We start from the raw sequence: 20,000 nt of genomic DNA, 5'->3' as shown, positions 1-20,000 counted from the left end.
AGACTCGTTCTCACTCCATCAAGCTTGATTTAAGAAACACCAGAACTCATTTCATCACATCAATTGAGATCATCCCCATATCCGATGTCCCCTTTCCAACGCTTTGCCAGGGCCTTCAGTCAACCAGTTCATCGGTTTGATGAATCGGCTTAACGTCGCGAACTCCCCCCGGCTCTCGGGAGACTAGAAAGATGCCCATAACGCAAGACTTTGTAGCATGGAATTTAAAATAAGAACCATTCCCTTGGTCCAACTCGCTCGCGGCAGTTTCGAAACACCGTCACCTCGACCTCTGTCGCAAGTAGCGACGCTATAACCCGTTCTTCAAGCAGGCATCCTTGTAATTTGTATAATAATATACTTACCTCACGAATTTCAATCTTTCCGTCTTGGTTGTCATCATAAGCCTCCATAAAGCAGTCTCGAAGTTCGGCCAGCATGGCGTCTGATACCGACTGCAAAGGATGAAGATATCGTAAAAGCAATTGCATTTATGTGATGCTGTTTATTGTTACTTACTTGAACTAACATCAACGGTTAGGGAGGAAAATAGATATGGGTATACGTGGATGATAATGTAACAAACTAATCTCAAACACTTCTCATTCATTTTCCCACCTCCTCTCTCTCTCTCTCTCTCTCTCTCTCTCTCTCTCTCTCTCTCTCTCTCTCTCTCTCTATGTTTCTCTACCACTGCGTGTCTGCCTGTCAGCCTTTATTTTCAATTTCTTTCAGTCCTTCTGCATGTTTGTCTGCCTGTCTGTCTGCCTGTCTGTCTATCTACCTGTCTGTCTGTCAATCCATCTCTCTTACATACATACACACACAAACACGCGCACACACACACACACACACACACACATACACACACGCACACATACACGCACGCACACACACACACACACACACACACACACACACACACACACACACACACACACACACACACACACAAACATTCACTGTAAGTTATTACATCTGATGGGCAGACGTGCAGCGCAGTCTGACTGTTGTGCAGAATTCCATTTAGTCACATCAAACAACCATAAATTGACTTAAATCTAATCTGACGTAATTAAGTAACAGACGGAAAGGGGTATAGAGCAACTGCTACCAACGAAGATGAGAACTAGAATGATAACATAATTGGTGACAAATTGATCAAAGTTTTTTCAAAGTTCCTTGTAATGGAAATATATGCATTTGAAAGTCCTCTCATTATAAAAATATAGAAATGCTGCATGAGCATTTTTTTAATCATGAGAACATATCATTGGTAGTTTTTGTTTTTGTTTTTTATGCCAGTTTTATTTTTTATTTCAATATCGCGATAAACGTGAACGCAAACGAGCGTGGCGCTACAATTAATCAATTTGAACAAATCAATTATTTTCATTTTCATTGCATCGAGTTAATGAAAAATTATTTGAAGGAAATGTAGCTTTTGTATTTGAATGTGACAATAGAATTCTTACAAAACATTTCAAGACTAGCAGCTCTATTAATACTTCCGTCGTAGTGTGGTTAGGAATGAATTTCTAGAAGTGGAGACCCCTTAGTAGTAATAGGTAAACAACATCGTATAACCTGTTTACGCCACAGAAGCATGGCCACACAAAAATCTTATATATACAACAATGAAAGAGAAAATTAAAAAAAGAAGAAAATAAAGAAAAAAGTAAAAATGAATAAAAGAAAGAAGAAGAAGAAGAAGAAGAAGAAGAAGAAGAAGAAGAAGAAGAAGAAGAAGAAGAAGAAGAAGAAGAAGAAGAAGAAGAAGAAGAAGAAGAAGAAGAAGAAGAAGAGGAAGAAAAAGAAAAGAAGAAGAAAAGAAGAAGAAGAAGAAGAAGAGGAAGAAGAAGAAGAAGAAGAAGAAGAAGAAGAAGAAGAAGAAGAAGAAGAAAGAAGAACAAGAAAGAAGAAGAAAGAAGAAGAAAGAAGAAAAGGAGAAGAAGAAGAAGAAGAAGAAGAAGAAGAAGAAGAAGAAGAAGAAGAAGAAGAAGAAGAAGAAGAAGAAGAAGAAGAAGAAGAAGAAGAAGAAAGAAGAAGAAGAAAGAAGAAGAAAGAAGAAAAGGAGATGAAGAAAAGGAGAAGAAGAAGAAGAAGAAGTCTCTCCGAACTCACCTCAGGGTTGGCGTCCGCAGCGTTGACTGAAGAGACGAACTCTTTCAAGAATCCGTCCAGTTCGGAACCCTCGATGTAGCCGTTGCCTATGGACAAGAAGAACAAGGTGAGTTTGTGACCGTGCTATACTTCGAGAAAAACCTCGATGACTTTGTCGGAAACGGAACTATGGTGAGCTGGGCACAGAAATTAGTGAATTAGTGGACAATCTATAGATTTTTTATTTTATTTTATTATTATTATTTGTTTTAGCTGGAAATACAATCCATGTGAATTAGAGGAGGGAGTGTTTGCAGTGGTGCCTTCTTCTTTCGTACTGATATGGCATACATGTCATTATCTTATTTTCGATTTAATAAGATAGTGAAAAAAGACAGATACACACACACACACACACACACACACACACACGCACACAGAGGTTGCATGTAGCTTATGTTCACCTCAAGAAGACGTTTCATTCGGAACATTGTGGTGTGTTTTCCTTCTGATCCTGATATACGACTTCAACTCTGGGGCAAAGTGTGAATGAAGGATTTCTGGCTTCTTGTGAATTTAGAGGAAAGGCGATAGTGCAGCCTCACTTAGACACTTGTGAACCCTTGTATGCACAGTTCTCGATCAATGTCAACGCGGAGTCTCCATTGGCAACACTCAGGTCACTGACCTTGACCTTACATATAATACTTTATTTCTTGCGTTGTTGCTGGAATTCCTGGTTGCATCCTTCGAGTGAGTCTTTGACAAAGGTTCAGACTTTGGAAACAGACTGGGTGATACAGTTCAGCCTCTCCACACATGTGATAAAGACATTGAGGTCTTAGAAAATCTTAGCATACCTGTGTAGCATAGTGTAGCTCATAGCAATGGCGGGTTATTTCAGGGCGTCCTCTGCAGGATTAACAAGACTTATAGTGTTATAGATTAGCTGAGCTAAAGTATATGACGCTACCGACATCTATGCAAGAGGACTAAGGTACTAGATTACTTTCTGTCTTGATGTATGGCTTTGAGACATGAACACTGACCGCTACCTGAAGAGTCCTCTTGACCTCTTTGGTACAAAGTGCCTCCAGAGATATATGGTGTATCACTGGAATGAATGTATATCATTCATATATATATATATATATATACACACATACTATATATATATATGTATATATGTATATGTATATATATATATATATATGTATACATATATATATGTATATATATATATATATATACATATATATATGTATATATATATATATATACATATATATATATATATTATATATATATATATATATATATCTCTCTTTTTCAACCACAAATAACTTTTAATTCCATGCCATCGCAACCGAGACTGAGAGTCGCTCGAAGGAGGTGTCCGTTGGAAATTGAAACGTGGACGAGCCGAGGATTCGAACCCAGCTAACCCATGACAAAGTCACAGTGACGTAAACCAGTGACGTAAGCCAATACGTCAATGTAACTTTATTATGGGTTAGCTGGGTTCGAATCCTCGGCTCGACCACGTTTCAATTTCCAACGGATGCCTCCTTCGAGCGACTCTCAGTCTCAATTACGATGGCATGGAATTAAAAGTGATTTGTGGTTGAAAAAGATATTAACTGATCACTGGGAACCATTCAGTGTGTATGTATAATATATATATATATATATATACTGTATATATATATATATATACACATATACATATACGTGTGTGTGTGTGTGTGTGTGTGTGTGTGTGTGTGTGTGTGTGTGTGTGTGTGTGTGTGTGTGTGTGTGTGTGTGTGTGTGTGTGTGTGTATGTATATATTATGTATATATTATGTGTGTCTTTTGCAAGGATTGAGGGTAAGGGTGAGAGGGTGAAGGCAAGAGGGAGAGGGGAGAGAGGATGAGTGTGTGTATCTATGTCTATGTGTGTGTGTACGTGTGTTTGTGTGTGTGTATGTGTGTGTGAGTATATACATACGAATACACACGAATAAACTGTATGTCCAGTATATGTAAACATATATGTGCAAATATGCATATACACATACATATATACAAATCAGTTCTCAAGAAATACGCAAATCCAAACGATGTACTGATGATTACACAAACGAAGAAATCTAAACGCGTAACCGTAGAATATTCGCATATACTTAGGACAACTTCATTTGCTATCACACGTATACTACACAAGATAAACGCCTGCTCTTAAATCTCAGTCAAAATTGAAGGGGCAAGGATATTTAAAGATGAAGCATGTTTTCGCGTGTCCGGAATGCAGCCTGACGCGCAATTTTAAATTCATGTTTTTGGATCACGTAAAGGCACGCCAACAACGTCCCTGTCGAAATACCAGACACTCCGGAAGTTATGTCAAATATTAAGTCATATTGTTGAGTCTGCACGGACTAGGCCGGTGCAACCTATGAATAAGAAAAAACTGCAGTTAAGTGAGGACATTCTCATGCGAAATTTTTGTTCGCGTATAAAAAGATGCATATCGCGAAAGAAAAAGATTCGCGGTTATGTACACACGCGCATGCACAACTGATCTCGTCCAAAAGTCTTTTTCCTATTTCTGAATTAACCACGCGAATAAAATATTCAACTTTTGGTTATGTCATATATATTCCTACAAATAAGATTAACAACAGAATATCCATACTAATACAACAGAATCAAGAAAATGTGTTGATATGAATAAATTCAGATAGTGAGTTATGGGCATACAGAATGATCATTCACGCAATACAAATACTATAACTTATGCGAGACACTTCAACTCCATAGACTTGACCCTAAAGTCCTTTACTCCAATACGGATTTTGTGGTCAATCAAAAGGTTAAATTAAGTCGGAAGAGACTTGTTGTCAGGTGAATTGATCATGCAAAGGGTGGAGTTGATTGTCGGTCTTACGCAGTCAACTCTGAAACAAAGTTGCCACATCCCGGAACTCGAGTATGGGAGTTTTGTATGGAAGTTAATGATAATGCAATTTTGTATAGGAATGTATTTACTTAATTTGGATGGAGAACGACAAGATAGATAACATTAAGCAAATACACACGCACACGCACGCACGCACGTGCACACTCAAACACACACACACACATACACACGACTTGATGGCACAGTTGGTAGAGTTCCCGGGTGTCATTACGGTGGTCCGGGTTCGAATCCCGCCCAGGGCTGAAATAATTTTAGTATCACTGCGCTGCGAGTCGTTACTTCAACTTTCGTAGGCGAGAAGTTGGGTGCGTGTGGGTGCGTGTAAGGTCACACCATTACCCATAGATTGGTCATACGAGTTCTGAGCTCTCTTCCGGAAGGGAAATAGCATTTGATCACGAGTCCAACACATGATCTGAGTCCAACACACACACACACACACACACACACACACACACACACACACACACACACACACACACACACACACACACAAACACACACACACACACGCTAGTTCCAGTTGAAAAAACAAATATTGTTCCAATGAAAATATGAATCTCTACTCTCCGTCATGAGCGTATGAAAAGAGGACCAACAAACAAAGTGCATTTACCTCAAATTTAACAATTCTTTCACCCCTTTCGTACCGGGTGGAACATTGTCCTCCATACCATCACCGTGGCACCTCTTCAATAGTCTACCTCGACTAATAAAAATTTTCCATTTCATAACGCGAAGCTAATTTATTCAGCTTCTTAATATCCTCCCAGCAGGGTTGCCAGATTCTGAACACAATATTATCGTACAACTATTTAGTAAACATCGAAAATTATCGTACAAATGGTACGAAATACAGAAAAGTATCGTACAAGCTGTACGATAATGAGGAACACTATCGTGCATCGTAAAGAGGGTTAAATAATCGTATAATATACGATCATTATAGTACTTATGGCATCCCAGCCTCCCGGTAGCAAATGACAAAATCTAGTTAACATTTCCAAATCAAAGCTACGCAAAAATTGAAGAGATCCATTGTATTTTCGTATGTAATTCTAAGTAAACGTCACACAAAATTTAGAAGCAGAAAATTGAAATGTTGGGAATATTGTACTCATTCGGCGACTTTGTTGATAGCTTGATTGGAGAATCGGATTTCTGTGGTTGGGTCACAACATGGTCATTGTGTGTGGCTCCACTTTGTGGCGACACTTTGAGGCGACACTTTGTGGTTCTACTTTGTGGCTCCACTTGGTGGCTCCACTTTGTGGCCCCATTTTTTGGCTCCACTTTGTGGCTTTATTTTGTGGCTCCACTTTGTGGCCCCATTTTATGGCTCCACTATGTGGCTTCATTTTGTGGCTCCATTTTGTGGCTCCACTTTGTTGCTCCATTTTGTGGCTTCATTCTGTGGCTCCACTTTGTGGCTTCATATTGTGGCTCCACTTTATGGCTCCACTATGTGGCTCCACTTTGTGGCGACACTTTGTGGCAACAATTTGTGGCTCCACTTTGTGACTCCACATTTTAGCCTCACTTTGTGACTCTACTTTGTGGTTCCACTTTGTGACTCTACTTTGTGGTTCCACTTTGTTGCTCCACTTTGTGGTTCCACTTTGTGGCGACTTCAGTCATGCTACGAAACAAATCACTGGTTATTGGTCTGGATCCATTAACGTAGGGTAAACTATTATTCCGAGCAGCCTTGCATTCTCTAAAATAGATCAAAGGTTTGTTAAAAAAAAAAAAAAAAAAAAAAAAAAACTCAGGGTCAGAAAGAAACCATGATTCGATAATGAAAAGTTCAAAACACTTTGACCCGGGTGCTTGAAAAACAACCTCAAAGGGGAAATATGAAAACACGCCTTAGGCAATCGCAGCCTCAACACGAGCGAGGAGACTCAGCCAAACACCATTTACGTTTACGAACGAGAGGAACCAAGAGGAAAGAATCACAATCTACTTGTCCGCAAAGAAGATTTGATGACAAAGGAGATTCTCAATAAGCCTACTTGAATGCACGAGTCGTTCCCGTAAACAAAAGAAATGGACTATGAAACAAGTGAACACACACATGTACTGCATGTTCATAGATATTTATGAGGGCACGTAGGTTCCTATACACAAAGGTATTCGTACACGCGTACACACGTACACACGCACACACACACACACACACGCACGCAACTCGTGGCACATTTGGTAGAGTTCCCGGCTGCCATTACGGTGGTCCGGGTTCGAATCCCACCCAGGGCTGAAATAATTTCAGTATCGCTACGCTGGGAGTCGTTATTCCAACTCTCGTGGGCGGGGAGTTGGGTGTGTGTGTGTATGTCAGGTCACAGCATTACCCATAGATCGGTCATACATGAGCTCCGAGCTCTCTTCCGGGAGGGTATTAGCTGTCAATCACGAGTCGTACACGTGATCCAAGACCATAGTGAATCACACACACACACACACACACACACACACACACACACACACACACACACACACACACACACACAGACAGACAGACACAAGTACACACATTCACATACACAAACGCACAAAACACACATACACACACACACACACACACACACACACACACACACACACACACACACACACACACACACACACATACACACACACACACACACACACACGCACAAATACACAACAAAATATAGAAGAGAACAACAGAGCATCGGCTGATAATCGAGAATCCGATTTAGATGAAAATCTAGACCCGGTGCCAAAAAATGCCAAATAGAATTCAACCCCTTCAGTAACGGGTGACAATTTTCATTATGTTCTTGCTGTCGCCGTGGAATGTTATTCATTTCCGTGGCGTCCCTCTCGATAACAAAGATATCTCGATAAAAAGCCTTTAAGGGCAACTGGTACATTTCTTTTTAATCTAGCTGCCGCCAGATAACTTCATGGATAGGGTTGACAGATGGTAAGGAACATGTAACTGTCTAGTGTAGGCCTTATGGTCTCTTGCAGTTTCCTTTATTCTTGTGTTCTTCTGGTAATGCCATTCAGCTATGCTCAAAATGGACCTCATTGTTTTTGTCGAGGGAGATGAACCTATGCCCGCGTATGAAACAAAGTATTCTTTGAGGTAAGTATAATCGTGTGGCGTTAACCAAGAGCAATAACCAAATGAACGAAGAAATAAGTAAATGAATAAATACATAAATAGATATATAAATAAATAAATAAATAGATATAGAGGACTAAGACAATTTGGGTTGTGGGAGAAAAAAGGCTTAAGTAATAACACCAACTATGTTGTATCGCCAATAAGGTCGTTTGTTTGTTTTTATAATCAACCAATGGTGCGTTTGCTTTTCTACTGATTTTCTTTCCCCCTACCTCTCTTATGGACTAAAAGGTCGCCTGTTGGTAAGACTTGTTATTATAGTTCACTGTGAAAGCTTTGTCAAAGAACTTGGTCAGAAGAGAACCTCGTGAACAGAACGTACGACGGTGGGTGTATGAACCTGATGCAGCGTACTTTGATAAACAAATAAACACACACATTGTTGAGCTGGATGGCCGCTGACGTTTTGAAGATCTGTGTTGCTTATCGCTCAAGATCCTACGTTAAACCTTGAAGGAAAAACATCTACAATTTTGAGCGATCAGCTACACAGATCGTTAGAACGTCAGTGGCTATACACTTCAACATGAATTGTATCAGAGAGAATATCACTTCAAGGACACACAAGCAGTGACTCGTATATCGTTAAACCTTGAAGGAAAAAATCCACAATTTTGAGCGATCAGCTGCACAGATCGTCAGAACATTATTGGCTGTACAGTTCAACATGAAATGTACCTGAGAGAATATCACTTCAAAGACATACAAGCAATGACTCGTATATCGTTAAACCTTGGGGGTGGGGGAATCCACAAATTTGAGCAATTAGTTACGCAGATCGTCTGAACGTCAGTAGCTATACACTTCAACATGAATTGTATCAGAGAGAATATCACTTCAAGGGCATACAAGCAGTGACACTTTGGCGTTAAACCTTGGGGTGGGGGAATCCACAAATTTGAGCAATCAGTTACGCAGATCGTCTGAACGTCAGTGGCTATACACTTCAACATGAATTGTATCAGAGAGAATATCACTTTAAAGACACATAAGCATTGATTCGTATGTCTAATTAACGCTAAAACGAAAGAGAAGCACAAGAACGAGCAAGTGCTGAAGAACACTACAGACTGTCACGTCATACCATATTGTACTGTGCCAAGGTCATGTATTTCTGTCATTACAAACGACACTACAACAATAAACTCGACCTCATGTCAGCGAGGAAAAATAAGTAGAAATGGTTGGTGAAAAGGTTAATATGAAATACACCAATTTGACAAGAGAATGGCATCAAATATGATGACACATATGAATCCACATTTTGGAAAAAAAAAATGTAAAGTTCGACAGTGGGCGTGAGTGGAGTGTGCGAACTAAACAGAGAGCCCTCGACATGTTGACGTCATCATCCACAGGCTATTAAGGGAACAGCGAGCAGTACAACCCAATTAAAAGCTTCCGTAAACATAAAGGACAATTACAGGTGACGCCGACAACAACACCCACAGAAAATGGGACGTAGCAGTCAGTTTACTTTTTTTTTTTTTTTTTTGCGGAGATGGTACCCCCCGTCCAGACCTCCACCTTGTAGATGGTCCAGGGTACAGTTGATACATAAACACAGGAGACGAGGTCCACGGTAGACCACTGTTAGGAGTGACGGTACTCGGAGGAACCTGAAGTCGCCTCAGAAGACGATACGGTGAGGTGCCTTGTCACTCCATCCGAGGTGAACAGTGATTGGTGGCCATTACTCAGTGTGAATACTCTTCCTAACTTCTCCCCCACGGCCAGGATTCGAACGCACGTTAGACCTCCCCACGCGGTTGCCAGACACGAGCGCTATCGCAAAGCCATGGCGGTTTCACGATGAAGTGTTGGAATGAGAAAAAGTGATGGAATGCAGCATTCTGCCCCCAATTTAGCCCTTCTTCCTTACCGGGTGCCAGTTTACCTTTTATTATCTCTATTTATTTTTTGTTCATTTCAGTGGCAACCTCTCAGAAGAAGAAGGGTTAGGAACGTTCTCTATTGATCCTGTCGTTAGATGGTTTAATTCATCTTCGTGGGATTCTCCTCGGCAACAACCAGGGCGCTTATCTCAACACTTTCCTCATAGCTAGCAAACGTTTCAGCTCATATCAATCAGATGAAACACACAATGACCTATATATAGTGAGCGATATGTAACCACGAACGTAAACAAATTAAACAAATATATTTCCCCTCAAGACCACTTAAGGGGGATGGAGGGAGAGATTTTTCATGTGAACGAGATTTAAGGGAATATTGTTTTAATTAGTTAGGCTAGGTTAGGCTAGATTAGGTTGGGTTAGGTTAGATTGGGTTATCTAAGTTAGCTAAGTTAGGTTAGGTTGTGAGGTTACGTTAGGTTAGATTAGGTTAGTTTACGTTAGGTTAGACTATTTCAGGTTAGACCAGGTTATGTTAGATTAGGTTAAGATAGGTTAGGTTAGGTTAGCTGAGGTTAGATTAGGTTAAATTACGTTACGTCACGTTTGGTTAGGCTGTTTTAGGTTACACCAGGTTAGGTTAGTTTAGGTTAAGATAGATTAGGTTAGCTGAGGTTAGTTTAGGTTAGGTTAGGTTAAGTTACGTTACGTTACGTCACCTTTGGTTAGGTTAAGTGTATCCGGGGACCAACTAAAAACAATGACAATGAAGAACAAGTCTATTAGTCTGAATATGAAAAACAGCATATGTCTGAGGTCAAGAGGCGCGCACACACACACACACACAACTAAAAACAATGACAATGAAGAACAAGTCTATTAGTCTGAATATGAAAAACAGCATATGTCTGAGGTCAAGAGGCGCGCGCGCGCACACACACACACACACACACACACACACACACACACACACACACACACACACACACACACACACACACACACACACACACACACACACACACACACACAAGCTGAGCCGGCTGGACCTGAACTTACACTGTTGGCCTTGATATTGGGTGTGGTCGCGGATAGGTCAAAGAGTTTACCTCCGCGTAAGTGTAGGTTGCCGGATATCGCCAGAGACTCAATAGATGATGCATCATTAGAAGGGTCAGTGTATAAAGTTGTTTAAAAGTAATAGGTTAAGCAAGGATAGGTTAGGTGAGTATAGATTAAGTTAGGTTAAATTAGGGGAGGTTAGGATAGGTTAGATGAGGCTAGGTGAGGGTAGGTGAAGTTAGATGAGTTTAGGAGAGGTTAGGTGCGGTTAGGTGGGTTAGGTGAGGTTAGGTGAGATTAAGTGAGGTTAGGTAAAGCTAGGTGAGATTAGGTGAGGATAGGTTAGGTTAAGTTAGGTTAGGTTAGGTTAGGTTAAGTTAGGTTAGGTTAGTTGGATTAGGTTAGGTCAGGCTAGGTTAGATTAGGTTAGACTAAGTTAGGTTAAGTTATATGATGCTAGATTTATATGAGGTTAGATTAGATTAGGTTAGGTATGGTTAGGTCATGTTGTGTTATGTTAGGTTAGGTGAGATAAGCTTAGATTAGATTAGGTTAGGTTAGGTTAGGCTAGATTAACACTTTAAACTCCGATGACAAGATTCTTGTCATTTGGTCAAATAAAAAAAAAAAAAATCATAAAACACCAAAATGTTTGATCAAACACCAGAAAAATATGACGTCAGTCCTCGCGCGGTCAAGCCGCATCAGATGATATTCGGATGTACGGGCCGGCGCGAAGCCTACCATATCCGGTTTTCCGTATCTACACCACAAGCGGCTGACATGAGTTGAATAGATTAAGTTAGCTTATGATAGGTTAGGTTAGGATAGGTAAAGCTAGGCTAATTTAGGTTCTGTTAGGTTTGGGTAGGTTAGATCAGGTTAGGTTAGGTTAGGTTAGGTTAGGTTAGGTAAGGTTAGTCTTGGTTAGGTTAGGCTTAGTTAGGTTAGGTTAGGTTAGGTTAGTCTTGGTTAGGTTAGGCTTGGTTTGGTTTGGTTAGGTTAGGTTAGGTTAGGTTAGGTGAGGTTAAGCTAAGTTAGGTTGAGTTAGGTAAGGTTAAGTTGATTTATTGAGAAGATCATTTCAGTCACTGCTCGAATGCAACAGAAGCCGTCACCTTTGCCCTATGTGCTCACACAGCCAGATGGGGATCAATATAGTGCGTCTGTGCCTCCACTCGTGATCGATTCCCAACACACCATAGTGTCAAGAAGAAAAGAAAGGAAAAGAAAAAAGATATTACGTGACACTGTAGTTCAGTCACATACACACGCGTGCACACACACACACACACACACACACACACACACACACACACACACAAACGCACACGCGAACACACACACACACACACACACACACACACGCACACACACACACGCACACACACAAACATACACACACAGAACAAACACACACGCACATACACAAACACATACAAAGATGCAGACTGTCAGAGACGGACAGACAAACAGACAGATAGACGGACAGAGGCAAACTGACAGACAAACAGACTGACAGACTGACAGAGAGACAGACTAAGAGACAAACAGAGAGACAGTCAGCGAAGGAGAAGAGAGATGTCGACGGAAAGAGCCAAAAGAAGAGGAGGTGTTCGTAGAAAACAAAACAAACAAGAAAGAAGTAAAAACAAAACGGGATAAAAGGGGGACGGGGCAGTAAAAGTGGAAGGAGGAGGAGGAGGAGAAGGAAGAGGGGGAGAAGGAAGAAGAATGAGAGGAACACGAAAGAGTCGCGGAGATAAAGAAGAACCGGTGAAAGAATATGGATGGAACACGGCAGGAAAGGAAACAAGAGGAAAAGAAGAAGAAGAAAAAAGAGGGACTGGGAAGGGGGAGATAAACAAAGGGAAAGAAGGGAGAGAAGAGAGAAAGCGAAATAAAGTGTAAAAGAATATAGACGGAAATTTTAATTAAGGACTATATACGGAAGCAGGTGATATGGAACAAAGGGGAAGATGCAGAATGATTTGCTTTTAGTCACAACAAAATCGAATGAAGTCAACCAACATAAATATTACAAATTTGTCATCGTATTAGAAGCTGAGAAAGATGTTAGGTACATATTAGATAATGTCGATAATTAATCTAACATTGAGGTGTTTGGTGACTTGGATTATTTATTTTTATTTATTTTTATTTATCTATTTATTTATTCATTTATTCATTTTGACATATAAGTTCTCTGAAATGATTTCCAATGCTTTAGTTACAACGTCTGAATATTAATTTGGATATTTTATTCTTTTACACAGTGATTATTATATGTGGGTTTCTGACCCAATTTTGTGGGTTCTGTCTCTATTTAGCCATTATTTCTTTTTGTATGACGAGTGATGTACAAGATTCCTTGGCCTCAACTTAACCCATTCAACTCCGATGACAAGATGTCTTGTCATTTGGTCAAATAAAACAAAAAATCATAAAACACCAAAATGTTTGATCAAACACCAGAAAAATATGACGTCAGTCCTCGCTTCGCTCGCAGCGAAGCGAGGACTGACGTCATATTTTTCTGGTGTTTGATCAAACATTTTGGTGTTTTATGATTTTTTGTTTTATTTGACCAAATGACAAGACATCTTGTCATCGGAGTTGAATGGGTTAATGTTCCTCTCACTATAAAAACATTAGAATGAAGGAAACTGCAAGAGACCATAAGGCCTACACCAGGCAGTTCTATATCCATTACAACCTATCATCCCCATCCATAAAGTTCTCTTCAAACAACCAATTGTTTTAGCGCTCATTAAATGGTTACTAAGTCTATTCCATTCATTCCACTCTATTGGTAAATCAGTTCTTGCCTATTTTCTTCTTCAATCTAATTTTGTTTAATTAAATTCCGTTTCTACGAATACTGCCCTGCTGTCTTAATATGATGACCTTGTTTGCATCACTCTTGTTCAAGCCCTTGACCCATGTGAATACCTCTATTAGATCACCACTCACGTCTTTCCGGAGAGTGCAAGTCAAGATGTAAGCCTGTCTTCGTAAGTTAAATTTCTGAGCTCATGTATAAAGGGTCATTTAGACAGTCAAACGGTTTGACAAACCCGGTTTGTCAAACAAGTGTTTGAAGTGATGTTTGACCATGTGAATAGGGTATTTGGTTGTCAAACACGTTCGACAAACGTGTTTGACGACCAAATACCCCATTCACACGGTCAAACATCACTTCAAACACTTTTCTGACAAACCGGCTGTGTCAAACTGTTTGACCGTGTAAATGTCCCTTTATTTCGGTCATTCTCCTCTATACTGATCCTAGTGAATTACTTGACCTCCTTGGCTATAGAGCCATACAGGCATTACAAAAAATCAAATGTCTTTCACGACACAGAGGACCTGGTCAAGGGGAAATTGGCTGGACATATTGTCCAAAACTTCCTGTGTTTCCGTGAGAGCAATGTGACCCAGTGTGACCCACTACCGTCCAACTGATGACCTCGTTTGGCTGAAGCAATGCGATTGTTCAGACGGCGATCGTCAGGGTAATTGTTGGATGACCTGGTACCTAGTTTACGGGTAGTTAGCCAAGGCTGTAGTTTGCTTGTTAAGGAGTTGAGCTGGTCAGCAAAGGCTCAGACTGGTCAGGAACATGTTACAAGTGATTACTTGGAGGGAAGGAGTAGAGCGTTTGTGTGTGCAATTAAGGCCAAAGCTTTGAATCACCCCCCCCCAGGAATCCTCAATACATAGATATAACATTTGTCGATGACTCTACTATATGTTTTAACGTATATGTTTTTTCTTTACATTGAAAAGTGCCTGGTGTCCATAAGATTAGGTCACATGTTAAAGGGGGAATGTTTTTTTTGTGTCAAATGTCGACAGTTGGATTAAACAGTCCTACCATTGCTTGCTCTGAGGCTGAAATACATACATGTATGCATACCTGTCAGGATGTCCTCACATACAGCCATGCATATATACCTGTCAGGATGTCTTCATATGCATGCATGCATTTATACATACATACGTACACACACAAACACACACACACACATCACACACACACACACACACACACACACACACACACACACACACACACACACACACACACACACACACACACACACACACACATATATATATATATATATATATATATATATATACATATATATACACATGCAACTGTTCATCTACTTACCATCAGCATCGTAGTGGCTCCAGACTTCCATGAACTGGTTGGCGGTGAGTTTCTTCAGTTCCCTGGATTCAGTATCACGGAACTGCCGCATGAAGTTGTTGCATTTCTCGTTGGCGTTCATCTTGCGAACATTAGCTTCAGAAATGTTTCCCTCTGCCATGGCTGAAAAGAAATGAAAATTGACGTAAATAAGCGAGTCGAAAATTATTGTCACACAGTCTATGGAACTTTTTTTTTTCTAAAAGTTCATTGAAGAATTTGTGTTGCCTCGTCCCGTTATATTAGTACCGTGTCTTATTTACAGTAAGGGATCGAAAGTGTAAGTTGTTTGTCAAGTTGTTTATGTTTTGTGAAAATATATTTGATGCTCTATCAATTCTAATGACTAATTATCTATTTATGAGTTCCTGAAATTTTGTAACTACGAATTTCTAATGTATTAATAATGTTATAGAGAAAAAAAAACTAAATATGTAAAAAAAAATGTCGCGGTGAAGGAGGCAAAGCTTGTGCGTGACGTCATATCGCCTTCTCAGAACGTCTAAGTGCAACACCATGTTATGTCGACATTTTCGACAAAGGCGGAGAGTTATTGCATCCACTTTGGCGTGCTAATGTTACGAAAAATTGATAATTTACCAGGGCATTTGATGCATTATATATATCAAAGCACATTGGTACCTTGTTGTGAAAGCAAGATTTAGATACATATCTAATATTACATTTCAGTAGAACCATATTCATTTTTTTTTTAAATCAGTAGCACAATATTAAGGAGCAAGTATAAATGCAATTTTCTGGTATTCTAGTCTTGTATTATCATGAAAAACTATTTTTCTTATAATAGAAGACTTTCTCTTTTTCTAAAGACTTATGTTGTCCTTTAAAAACAATAGATGGCTGTTGGAACCTCCATAAATTTTTACTTCAAATTAAAAATTTTACTTTGGGTAATGCCATACGATTGCGTTCAGCTTAGAAAGTCTGGAAATTAGAATATTATCTCAACTTTTTGTTAAAGTGTTCTATTGCAAAGAAAATGGGGTTGCGAAGCTTGAAAGATGATTCAATATAAATCACAAGAGATAAGAAAAGTATATATTCACATACAACTTCCGTTCACAGTTCCCTGAAACGCGACACTGAATTATGAGTTCCTGTGTGAATGGTGAATAAGCAGAAATGAAGAAGAATGTTATAAGAGTTTAACCGGCCCACCTAATATGCTCACACCCAAGTTCTTTTGGTCTTCGAATATGGTCTATGATATATGTATATATATATGTATATATATATATATGTGTGTATGTGTATATATATATATATATATATATATAATACTGATAACCTACTTTCGGAGAAGAATAAGCGAAAGTATAAAGATCTGTATATTTCGATCACTAACTGTGATCCTCTTCAGCAGCTAGTGATCGAAATATACAAATTTTCATACTTTCGTTTATTCTTCTCCGAAAGTGGGTTATCAGTATTATTTTACTAATGTGCTACGACATAACTCTATTGTGATATATATATATATATATATATATATATATATATATATACATATATATATGTATATAAATATATATATGTATATACCTATATACATATATATATATGTATATATATATATACATATATATATATATATATATGAATATGCATATATATATATACACTTATGCATATCTGGTGTAATATAGATCTATAATATGAATTTTGTGTGGCTTCACACTTGACAACAACAGCCCTGGCCATCGACCATCGACACTAATAGATTCAGATTTTTTTTTTTCAATATCTTCTTTTTTCTTTCCTTTTTCTTCTTTCTTCATCTTTTTTCATCTCCCTTTTCTTCTTCTTCTTCCTTTATTTTTCTTCTTTTTTCTTCTTCTCTTCTTCTTCTTCGCTTCTTCTTCTCCCTCTTCTTCTTCTTCTTCTTCTTCTTCTCCCTCTTCTTCTTCTTCCTCTTCTTTTTCTTTTTCTTCTTCTAAAGCATTCTAATTCAAAATCCTATTTTTGCAAGCGCCAACCATTTTATTCACTTGAGTAAAAATCCCTCTACGCCTTCACAGCTGCAATGGACATCCACGAAGAAGAAAAAAAACGACGAACAAAAAACAAACAAACAAAATCTGCGTTTGATGATGGAAACTGCAGTTTGATATGGTACAGAAGACAAGACGACCAGAAAACATCGCTTGAATGTAAAAATTCCCCGTTTTTCGCATTCTAGTTTTTCATCAGAGAGGGTGGGTTAGATACGGTCTGTCCTGTATTTCTAGAACTACAATGGTTTACCTAGACACAGCATAACGATAGAAGATCTTTTTGTCTGTAATGAGGTCGGTACAACAAAAAAAGAATAGGATAAAAGATGGTAACAATGATAATACAAAAAGATGAGTTAGAGGAGTTTATAGTGAGAGTGATAATTTAGGTGAGAGTGTAAGAGTGAGAGTGCGAGAGTGAGAGTGAGAGAATGGGAGTGCCGGAGTGAGAATGTGAGAGTGTGAGAGAGAGAGTGCGAGAGTGAAAGTGAGAATGTGAGAGTAAGAGTGCGAGAGTGAGAGTGAGATTGCATGAGTGAGAGTGCGAGAGTGAGAGTGAGAGAGTGGGAGTGCCAGAGTGAGAGTGAGAGAGAGTGAGAGTAAGAATGCGAGAGTGAGAGTGCGAGAGTGAGAGTGAGATTGCGTGAGTGAGAGTGTGAATGCGAGAGTGAAAGTGTGCGAGTGAGAGTGAAAGTGTGAGAGTGAAAGTGCGAGAGTGAGAGTGAGAGTGAGAATGCGAGTGACAGTACAAGCGAAAATGAGTGAAAATATACGAGAACAAGGTCAAATAAGACGAAATGTATAATAACAAGAACAAGAACAAGAACAAAAAGCGGGGATGAAAGTGAGAGCGAGGTAGAGATTGAGAAAATAAGAGTGAAAGAGAAATTAAAGGAGACAATAAATTCAAGGGCCCAGCCACACCAAGCTTACGACCTGTTTCCGACCACCAGCGAGCAGGGTGATTTGTGCTGTTCCTCTGTTTATCATAAAAAGAATTCAAGACAATGCTGCAATTGGAATCAATCTCCTCCCCCGTCATGAAATAGATGGATATGGAACAGCCACCTGGCGCTAACCATGAATGAGAGAAACAAAAGCGCCACCGTCAGTGTGACTGGGGCTTAAATATGGTGAAAGGAAGCGACGAAGGAGTAGGCATAACTACAAAAACAGGATAAAATAATAGATAAAAAAAATAAAATAAAAAATAAATTTTGGACATGGAAAAGGAAGTGGAATAGATGATGCGGCCTTTGGACGGGGGGGGGGGAATAAAAAAAATTAAAATCTGGGTCATTTGGGCACTAAAAAATGAGCCCAAAATAACACACGACCAAAATGATACATATACTGTTGAAGATCAAAACAAGCATAATACGAAAAGTCAAGATTTCATCACTTTATGACACCTTTCAAAGTCGTAAATAATTTGTCAAAGTGGCTCTAGTTTATGTATCACACCATCTCAACTACCTATTGTTAGTTTAAACATCTAAACATGACATAAACGATTCTACTATGACCTAGAGTGAAGCTCCACTTCTTAAAGTGAGCCAACGAATATCTAATAAATACTTAGTACTTAGATCTTTAAGTAAGTGCACAAAGTGAAGAGTACGCGAAGGAGGGGTGGGGAGGGGGAGGAGGTTCAAAAGATGGAAAACAGGAGAAGGAGAGGGGGGAGGGGGGAGGGGGAAGGAGAGGGTGGAAGAGAGTAAACAGTGGAAGAGAGAGGACTGAGCCGGTTTTGAAAAGATGTCCTGAAGAGGAAGGAGGGGGAGGGGAGAAGTGATTTTATTATGTATTATAGAAGCTCGCTGGCTGAGTGGGTTAGGGAGTCGTTACTTGCGGCGATGTTTGAGGGGATGTCGGTTCGAATCCTGCCACCGGCGACGTTGGACCAAGGGCATGGTTCATTAAATTCCAAGCTACAATGTCATCTGTGAGGGGCATCGTCCTAGCCTTCCGATAGGGGATGTTTGTGACGTTAAACCATATCATATCATTATAGAACGCAACGGTGCCCGTGTGTGTGTAGGTGTGTGTGTGTGTAGGTGTGTGTGTGTGTGTGTGTGTGTGTGTGTGTGTGTGTGTGTGTGTGTGTGTGTGTGTGTGTGTGTGTGTGTGTGTGTGTGTGTGTGTGTGTGTGTGTGTGTGTGTGTGTGTGATTCACCACCACCATGGTCTTAGATCACGTGTTGGGCTCGTGATCGACAGCTATTCTCCTCCCGGAAGGGAGCTCAGAGCTCATATGTCCGATCTATGGGTAATGCTGTGACCTTACACACACGCACACACCCAACCTCCCCACCCACGTGTGTATGTGTGTATGTATACATTTCACCTTGGTCTTTGAATCACGTGTTGGACTCGTGATCGACAGCTATTTCCCTCCCGGAAGAGAGCTCAGAGCTCGTATGACCGATCTATGGGTAAATGAACTTGCACACACACACCCAACTCCCCGCCCACGAGAGTCGGAGTAACGACTCGAAGCGCAGTGATACTGAAATAATTTCAGCCCTGGACAGGATTCGAACCAGGTACCATCGGCACCACCGTACTGGCAGTCTAGTACTCTACCAACCGCGCCACCGAATCATGTGTGTGTGTGTGTGTG

General features: G+C 39.8%; 1 protein-coding gene across 5 annotated transcripts in view; it reads right to left on the bottom strand.

Annotated features, from left to right (window-relative positions):
* The window catches only part of Cbp53E (Calbindin 53E), a 176,330-nt gene that overhangs the window by 47,326 nt on the left and 109,004 nt on the right, over positions 1-20,000 (bottom strand). For all 5 annotated transcript variants that reach the window (XM_076210168.1, XM_076210177.1, XM_076210137.1 and 2 more), the window contains exons 2-4: positions 15,324-15,485; positions 2,125-2,210; positions 366-455 (exon numbers count right to left, since the gene is read on the bottom strand). In XM_076210168.1, the coding sequence (XP_076066283.1) occupies positions 366-455; positions 2,125-2,210; positions 15,324-15,483 (336 nt within the window). In that variant the 5' untranslated portion in view covers positions 15,484-15,485. The remainder of the gene's footprint in view (positions 1-365; positions 456-2,124; positions 2,211-15,323; positions 15,486-20,000) is intronic.

This window comes from Oratosquilla oratoria, chromosome 2 (genome assembly GCF_046742065.1).
Source record: "Oratosquilla oratoria isolate Oo_2021 chromosome 2, ASM4674206v1, whole genome shotgun sequence".
NCBI classification, from domain to species: domain Eukaryota; kingdom Metazoa; phylum Arthropoda; class Malacostraca; order Stomatopoda; family Squillidae; genus Oratosquilla; species Oratosquilla oratoria.
This window is presented reverse-complemented; position numbering and strand designations above follow the sequence as displayed.